Source organism: Brachycentrus maculatus, unplaced genomic scaffold (assembly GCF_059751285.1).
Source record: "Brachycentrus maculatus isolate JH-2025_06_01 unplaced genomic scaffold, ASM5975128v1 h1tg000093l, whole genome shotgun sequence".
In the NCBI taxonomy this organism is placed as follows: Eukaryota; Metazoa; Arthropoda; class Insecta; order Trichoptera; family Brachycentridae; genus Brachycentrus; species Brachycentrus maculatus.
Genome location: NW_028280847.1, coordinates 148,002 through 157,554, shown reverse-complemented (window position 1 = coordinate 157,554; position 9,553 = coordinate 148,002). Strand labels below are relative to the sequence as shown.

Genomic DNA, 9,553 nt, shown 5'->3' with positions numbered 1-9,553 from the left:
CACCTTCGTCTATGATTTTGTCTGGTGTCATTTGATTTTATTATTTTGCTCGGTTGTTGTCATTTTGTTGAGGTTAAAATACAGAAAATTAAATTTACATTAACATTGGATCCCATACATTATTAATTAGTGTATTGTATAGCAAGCGTTAGTGATTTTTTATAGTTATTGAGAAAACACAATTTTATGTTTGGATATTGTTTGCAGTAATGCCGCCTTTAAACAGTTCAGCGGTTGATCCGCTTTCAGAATTAAGAGCCTTTATTTATGGGGCAACAAGAGGGCTTCAAAATGTATTGGAACTAACTAAAACTGCAATTAGCCTGCTGAAATCATTTCCAGCAGCGAGAGAGGCGGTTTTGGAGTATTTTGCTATGGTTTTTCACGAAGCTGTTGCAAAATTTATGAATCAATCGGAGTATGAGGTAGGTACCGTAAATGTACAAACCTATTCGTACACTTAAAATATATATACAATAATCAAATTTCATATTTCCGATCTGTATGTGTGTTTAGAATGAATCTGGAGTGGGAAATTCACCAATAGAAGCGGTTTTGCTTATCGCTCCTGCACTATGTGATTTGGAAGTTCCTTGGTCTCAGATCTTGGCACCTTGGAGTATCAACATTCTGAAAGGAATAGCCGGAAGTAACGCCAACAGCACATGTAATTATTCAATTAACAATTTTTTTTATAGACTCCCACCAAAATATTATGAATATCAATATATTATTACAACTGAATGATTTAATATTTATACTAGAGATGCACCGATTACTGTTTTTTTTTAAAATGCTGATTAGCCTGCTTAGCCGACTATTCTAAACGGGCTTTTCTTAGATTTGGGGACAATGTAGAGAAAATATACAGTCTTGAGCAGAATCACCAGAAAAGCTAACCCTTTTAGTTGTTGCCTAATCTACTATTGGTCAATAATATTGATACAAAAAAAACAAACCTAAATAAATAATATAGCATGCTGATTATGATTATTTGATTTGAAATAAGGAGATTTTTTCTGTGTCTAATAACTGTGAAAATATGGTTTGACTGTTAAGCTAATTACTGACTACATAATTGACAAAGTGTGCGAATTGTTATATTGGCTGACTAGTCAATTAGGGCATCTCTAATCCATACTATGTATTGAAAAACGTTTTTAATATTTAAGATATTATAGAACTCATTTAACACATTTATGCAATATTTTCTTATGTTATTTGTGTTCGTTTATATTTAATCTATCAACATGTGTTTACAGCCGCTTTGCAGAATTGCGACACCGTCAGAGCTCTCCTGAATGTTGCGACGGTGTCCCTCAGCAGACTGGATGGGGCAGATCGTGTTAGATGTATTGATATGATGTTAGGTAAATATCTACTTGCGAATAGAAGGGTTAGGTTGTTTGAGAACTATGATAGATGTATTCATTAATTTACGGTTATCGGAAACAGGCAGCAGCCAGTGTGACTGGCTCGTGGGGCACGTCGGGCGCTGTGACCCTTCTCTGGTGGTGCCTCGTGCCCTGGAGCTCGCCTTGCAAAACTCTTCTCCGCAGAACATTGACCACGTGGTGGCCATCTTGACACACCTCTCTCCGCTTCACTTTGCTCACATTCGCCAAGCTCTCCTTCAGATGTTTCAGGTAATGAATAATGAAGCAGGCGGGTATTCATGCGTACTGTAATGGAGTCGGATGACATTTGAGTGCGAACCTTGTAATGTTCATGGTCTCCTGGGATGTAGGGCACTAGATGTACTATTTACTCCCGGTTCTGGGCCTGCATTATTAATGAGGACTGCATTATTAATTCTTTATGTAATTGTTCCATCTTGTGGGAGATCGCCCTCTGTTATTACCAGCTTCTCTAAATTCACCTGCTCTCTGGCTATATGCCGAATGTGAGAGAAAAGCCTTTTTCTATATGCGGTAGGAAGTTGGAACTTGTCATAAGTGGATAAAATTTAAGAATATTTTCACAGTTATTGCCTGGTAAAAGGCTGCTAAGACTCTTTAAAATAGAGGCGTACTTCCTTAAGATTTGAAATTAATCTCTTGGTTTTATTTATAGGAGAGTCTTAATCTGGATGGGGGGGATACAGAGAGGCGACGAGCGATCATTCCCTACTTAATGCAACTGGCTACTAAATCAGACATTGTATTAAAAGCATTAACTAAGGACATTAATGTTACATGTGAGTATTAATCCATTACAAAAATTATTTTAAAATTAGATCAAAAAATATTATTTTGTATGAAATTAATTGTAAATACAGTAAAAGCTCATGAATTAAGGGAACGGTATTTAAAAAATATTTTTAAATTTTTGTCCCCAAATTGTTTACTTTCCGTGTTTTTTGTTTTCATACAAAACTGCCTCGCATCGGTTTGTGTTCGAAATTGTTTTCTTTTGTTTTAGTTTTTAGATTTGCAAATTCTAAATAATTTATTATTTTGGCCTCTACAATTTCAAATTTAAATCCTTTTACTGTATGTTTATTTGCATTTTCAAGCTATGTATATAGGGAACCAAAGAGATCACTTGATTTTATTATCGTTCTTGATACTACTGATGTTTCTACAAATTTAGTCTACTTCCAACAGATTTATTGATCTATCGACCAATTTACCTGTTAAATGGTTATCAGTTAACAGGCGACAAAAGTAAGTCTTATAACTTTTAAGAAACGTCTGAGACATTACTATTTATTATTAGAATTCTTTTAAATGTTCAATCACTATCTACCCTCTGATTGTAAACAGCTTTATATAGCATCAAACGTTTTGATCAATATCACTAGACTGCTTTTGGTTGGTTGGAAGATATTGTTTTTTAGCAATAAGCCCCCCAATGTACTTATTTATTTTCTGTACATGAAGTTTAAATAAATAAACAAAAGTCACAAACTCTAAAGAAAAAATACTTATTTTTCTTAGAGCGAACTTTGTAGTTATTATACCTCCATTCAAATTTATGCTGTGCAAGTTATAATAAAATATAAGTTACTGGAGCAAATTACTGCCAAACCTTTTTGAGTAGCTAATGTAATGTCCGCCTCCTTAGTGTAATGGTCAGCACGCTCGGCTACCGTTCTGGAGGATCCGGGTTCGATTCCCAGGGGGGGTAAAATAAATGAGTGATTTTTTCACTGTAATATTTATTCAATATTACCCTGGACTGGTACCTGAAGCGGAGGGCTGATCACCTTTCCTTCATGTGTAAACGATCAAGATAACACTGCGTTAATATGACGCAGTGCCCTATGCACCATTGGGGTGCGGATAAGGGTTTTATTATTGTTTTATTAATGTAATCAGAACCTTCAGCAAGCAATACATATAAATATTTTTTGTTTGATTGGTTCGTCAGCTTCAGCCGGGATGCTGGAGAAGTTGGTCCGGGCCTGCGAGAAGGGGATTCCCGGGTTGGGCTCGGCGAGGTCCTCTCTGGTGTCCCTGTGTGTACGCGCACACGCTCCCGTCTTCCTCCTGCTCTTGGATTGGGCACCGCAGAACCTGTTCTGCAGGGAGCTGCTTGGTAATCAGAATACATTACAGTACAAACATAGTTGAATGGAAAAACGATATGTCAATTTCTTAAATCATCGGCCGTCTTTCAAAAACGTTTAACTTAAATTTGCCGACATCACAGTAACTTATGCTTAAGGCTTATTTATTTTTGTATTTTTTTTATGTTTCTATTTTTTAAAACACACAACTCAGCACAACGGAAACATAGAATTATTACAATGTTTATATTTTATTTTATTTATTTTTAATATATACTAACCATTTTTATTTTTATTTTTTGAAAAGAGCATTTGCTGCAAAAGATGGAAACAGATGTTCGCTCTTCCGAAACAAAAATTCCTCTGCTGGATAGCATCGAGGGAGACATCGCCAATATACGGAGAAAATTAATATTCGGATCTGTTTTAGAGAAATACTCAATAGCTAGAGTTACCATTTTGATAAGTAAGTTTTTTTCCATGTGTTGAGATGTATACATGTGTACGTATAATATACTCTAATTATTTATTTGTTAATTATGAATTTGCAGGCTACCAATCCACAGGTGTTTTTATCAGTACAGTTAGCTACTTATTGCAAAATTCCCAAGATGACAAGACACTGGCTCTGTTGGTTAGAATTGTGTCTAGCAGTTTAGCAATGAGGGCGACTGTGGATACTACTGATCAGTCTACGGAGCCTAATAGAATAATAGCATTAGTGCGACAAGCGCACGAAAATGCTATCCGGGAAGCTACAAATGCCGTAGCACTCCCAGAGGAATATCCTACGGAAGATAAGAAAGGAACTAAATTGCGACGTGAAACTTGCTTGGAAAGATTTTGTCATAATATGTCTACACTCTTGAGGTTTGTGTACTGACAACTAGTATTTATATATATTTGTTATTAATATTTAACACAATTTATGACTGTTTTTTTGTGACAATTGTTTTACTTTATGATGGCATCTTTTGTCAAACTGTTTAATTGCCATATTAAAGTATAAACACTTTGTGTGCCGGTGCCCTTTAAATTCACCAGCCTTTGGGGCTGGTCATTTTGCGTAATTTGTAGAATTTATAGACTATAATTTCTTGAAACACATAATAATAACTTTGGGCTCCATAAAAACACCACCCGGAGAATAGATAATCCTACTAGTTTATAGGTACCACTTTTGTCAGTGTACTTTTATCAGACTATCATAATTACAAAATAAAATTGTAAATGTTTTTTAAAAAATGTGAAATGCTTGTGGTCGTTTCAGATGGGAGAATACTGGTAAAGTTATTCAGTTGCAGAATAAAATTATATCAAAGGTTAGCGAACTGAATTTACTTCGATTAGCTACAGTTTTAAACGAACAAGTTTCTGTTGTGACTCACGATAACGTTATTGATGAAGAATATCAGAGAAAAAATTCTATGCATATTTGTCACGCTATGGCCACAATGATCGATCTCATCAATGTACCAAATCCGCAGAACAACTTACTCGATGTGGAGGTCATAATGAAAATAACTCAAGCCAATGTCAAGTACTTATTTAGATGTTTACACGAAAAAGGCGAGTAACATAATAATTATTAAAAATCAGTTCTTAATTTTTGCAAAATGTTAACAGTTTTCCTATTGCAGATATAACAATGCAAATGAAAGGCTCACAAACAGCATATAGGATATTTCGTCGCATGTGTGTAAGTACCGTGGCCAGATCTGTCGCACTAAGAGAGTTATTGGAAACCGCTTTATTTCGTGAATCGGCAATGTTCGGAGCGAAAGTTAAAGACAGTTTGGAGAATATTGCAAACTTTGAAAGTAGCAAAGATGATTTATTAATGTTCCAAAATCATAAACAAGTGAGTGATGCTTCTTACTCTTTATAATTGCTTTTAAATTTTTCTTTAGGATGCTTATCTATCTTATTTATGTTTTAGGCCCCACTGACACAACTCACTCAAAGCCACACTTCTGTGTTCCATGCCGGAATAATCGGAAAAGGTGCCAGAAAAGTAAATAAAAATAACAGTAATGTGAGCTCCTCACAAAATACAAATGTTGCAACTCTTTCCCAAACTAGTACCGAAGTGGAGCTGCTCTTAGGAGCTATCATGGCATGCATGGTATGTACTACTTTATAGCGTGCAAGTGTGTATGTGCACATTTCTAAGTTTTCGCGGTCTACCTTTTAGAGAAAATCACAGACTACATATTCATTGGATATAGTAATAAAACCCCATGCATCCAAATAATAACGTGCCATCTCCGCCTTACTTACAACAGCATTCCTCAGTACAGTACTTATAAGGGAAAATAATTTATTTCATGTACCAAATTTTTAGGTTTTATCCAACATACATTATTTATCCGTGGAAAAGTTGTCATTTGTGCAACTCACAATTCAAAAAGTCTCCTCTAATTAATTGTTTAACAATAGTAGGATTCCACTATATTTATTATTTTCAATATATATTTTTATATAACAGATTATAATAGAAAGGTTTATTTTTAATTTTATTTTTCAAAATTTATCAATTTTGAAGGAGGATAATGGTGATTGCCTGGATGGAATGAGCTGCGTTTCTCTGCTTTTGGTAGAGTTAGTATCTCCGGATGTGATGTACAATGGACTCCCGTGGCCGGATGAAGATTTCACAAAGGTATTTTACGATTACTAAAGATTGTTACACGTATGAAAATTACGTACTTATTTTTGATTGTGCATAATATTTATCCAAATTTGTCTTATAGGTGAGCATTGAACGTGAGCTTTATATCCGCCAAGTATTCGATGGTTACCCTCTCGTGTGGCATTTTATCCGGATGCTCAGCTACTTCCGTCCCGCCCTCTGTTACTGTTCCGTTCTATTGAGAGCCGTTGTCGCTACACTTATCCAACAATATGGAGCTAAATCAGGTTTGAACTACAATATCAATTTCAATCCGATATCTTGAACATCTTTTTTTAAGTTTAAAGAAAAAAAGTATAAATTAACTTTATATTACTAAATGGCTCTAAAATGTAACTAAAAGTAGCTGATTCTCATCTATGGAGCACCAATATGATGGCTTAATAGTGTTAATGTTTATAATAACAAAAACAAAACTTTTAATTATTATAAATTTATCTTCTTCGAATTCCATTCCTGAATTTCCTGGAGATTGTTACGATTTCTATTATTTTAAAATATATTATTTAAAAATATTAGATCAAAAATCCAATTAAGGTTTAGAATGAACCCCCTCATATATTTAAATACGAGTTCAGAATGTCTTAATAAAAACGGTTTATTTGAGGAATGATCCAATTGTACATAAATAAATTTTACAGATAAATATAACGATGGAGATGATGAAGGCCTAAATGAAGTAACTATTGAGTTACTGGACATCATGTACCGTGGACAACTATTGCCGGCCCCCTTGAATTACATCAGTAAGATGATTCCCCATTTGAAAGCTATCGAGGTATGTACATACTATGTATTTTACGATGTTTTCTATTACATAAACACGTATATTTGTATGACCTTTTTACTCCAGTAATTGGTTCAGTATAGCATTAAACTATTTGAATTCTCAATTTTCGAGGAATAAAGTATCCACTTAAGTCACTAAATGAGTGATGATTTTGTATACCTCTATGTATAAATGAACAAGTCATCACACAATCACATTGATGAAATTTAGTTCTTTGAAATAATTTAAAGTAAATATTGTCCACCCTTGTAATGGTTAGTGCATTTGGCTACCATGCTGGAGGTGCTAGGTTTGATTTCCAGGGACGAAAATAAATATTAGTGATTTTTCATTCTAATGTTTATTAAATATTAAAAATTACCTTGGAATGGTACCTGAAGCATAGGATTGATCACCTTGCCTTCATGTAAAAAATGCGCCTTCGGCAGGGGAAAACTCAGTGAGGGCACATCATTGTAATTTGTAATTATGTGTATGGTGAAATATATTGCGTCCATACAATAAAGTGCTCTATGCACCATTGGGTGTATATAAGGGTTGAAAAAGGGAAGGGAATCAATAAAAGAAGAATACGGTCAGTTGATCAGAATGAGCTTCAAGACTAATTAAATCGGTCAGGCATTATGTACCTACAAAATTGATGTAATTGCACTAATAACATACAGAAAATTGATTCGAAATTATTTTGGGCAGCATTGAAATCTAAATGTATATTTTTAGGGATTCCAACCCTATCGCGTTAGCTGCCATGTTGAATTATGTCTTAGCATTGGTATTAATTGTAATAATGACATGACTATTTCAGATTGTACAAATATTGCGGGATTGTGTTTGGAACTATATGAGAGATAATGTCCCTTCACCCGCTCTCTTTACTCGCGATGCCTCGGGTGAGTTTATCAGTGCCTCAATTCTATGCTGTCAATTAGATTAGTAATGTTTACATCGGAAAACTGCATTACCCCTACCTACCTAGACCTAGTGCACATTCTCACGTATGTCAACTTTGGACCCAAACCCTGATTTATGCAATTTAAAATAAGATCATTAATGATTCCAAAATGTGATCTCTCGTGCAGTAGCCATTGCTGCATTCTTATTTATACTTCAGTGGGCGGTGAGTTGCCGAGATGATGACCAAAAAATTGTAACATCTTTGTAACATCTCTGCGAAATTCAAACCATTTCAAGGATTGGTCGATTATAAAATTCTCTATATGTATTGAACTTCATGTCGATTGCCGAAAACTGCAAAATGTCAACAACCCATATTTGATGCAATGAAAATTATTAATATTCGACACCCCTTATATTTTTTGCTAATATGGTCATTTACATATTAGAACTAACATCTGGCATAGTTAAATCCCATCTGTCCACAGCACTTATAACTTATTTGAAATTAGTAGAATTCAATTTTAAAATACTTTTAGTTCTGAATGTCCTCTGAGACTATTACACCCCAATTTTATGGGATGGAATCAAGTTGAATCTGAAGAAGTTGATTTAAATTGTGTGGATAAAATTCGAAACAAAGTTTGCTGATGATGGCTGATATGATGTTGCCTCTTTTACTGGGCTTTTATTTGGCACTGACTATATATCAGATCTTACCACACCTTATACTTAATTTATCTGAATGACAGGTTGAGAATAAGTAGCTTTTATCATTGTAGGTCTTCATTGGCGAGATCCGAGTCAGTCGAAACCTTTGCCCCAGTACACCGACACATTGAGGGTGTTAATACAAAAGAATATCGCTACTATTGGTCACCTTTATCCTTTGATGTTTTTGGACATGCACCAAACAGAAGAAAGTACATCCTAATGATGTAGTTTATTGTAAATAATTATATATGTCAATAAATTGTAATATTTTACATAAATACACATTTAAAAAAAAAAAAACATTAGTTAATAAATATAATGTTTTTAATATTGTTTTTTTTTTAAATTACCTAACGTCCAAGTGACTCTGAAATCTAGATACGGCTTGTGCAACACCGCTTATCACGACCCTACTCAGGCTTCAACTTTTTAAGTTGCATAGCCTATGCCTACTCGTGAGTGGATTTATTCTTTATGTTTAAAGTTACTATAATTTCATGTAATTCATGAGTGAAAATTCTAGGCAATAACACTCAAAAATTTTGTTGCTGTTAATCAAAATAATTTATAGTAAGTGGATATAGGTAGGTACATCAATATTTTCTTTTTCAGTGTTATTTTTGGTGTCCCATTTTCTACAAAAACACAGAAAGTTTTTGAACTATTTTAAGTATAAAATATTTAAAAGTACATTTTGTTATACAAAGTAAGTTTGTATGTAATTTCATTTCCCTTGCTTAACAAGTAAGATAACATTTTTTAGAATATTTACGTACATAGTACACAAACTCTTAACTAAACAATTTATGTTTATTTAACTTGTAGTATTATGTACATGTTAGAGTGTATATTATTCATTTTTACTGTATTTCTATTTGTTCCCTATGTCATGCTGATCGGGGTGGATGAGTGCATTCCAACCCGGTGTTTTAAATACCTACACATGGCATTT

The 9,553-nt window shown here is 34.0% G+C and overlaps 1 protein-coding gene across 1 annotated transcript; it reads left to right on the top strand.

Moving 5' to 3' along the window:
- Window position 1: 1 nt before the first annotated feature.
- Window positions 2-8,921, top strand: omd (integrator complex subunit 5 omd). The gene is made up of 16 exons (XM_088258364.1): window positions 2-425; window positions 517-667; window positions 1,263-1,370; window positions 1,456-1,646; window positions 2,074-2,197; window positions 3,373-3,540; window positions 3,819-3,977; window positions 4,063-4,381; window positions 4,782-5,080; window positions 5,152-5,372; window positions 5,451-5,636; window positions 6,057-6,173; window positions 6,265-6,430; window positions 6,845-6,981; window positions 7,799-7,883; window positions 8,670-8,921. Exons 1-16 carry the CDS (start codon window positions 210-212, stop codon window positions 8,819-8,821), a joined length of 2,799 nt encoding a protein of 932 aa, XP_088114490.1. The 5' UTR covers window positions 2-209; the 3' UTR covers window positions 8,822-8,921.
- Window positions 8,922-9,553: the final 632 nt, after the last annotated feature.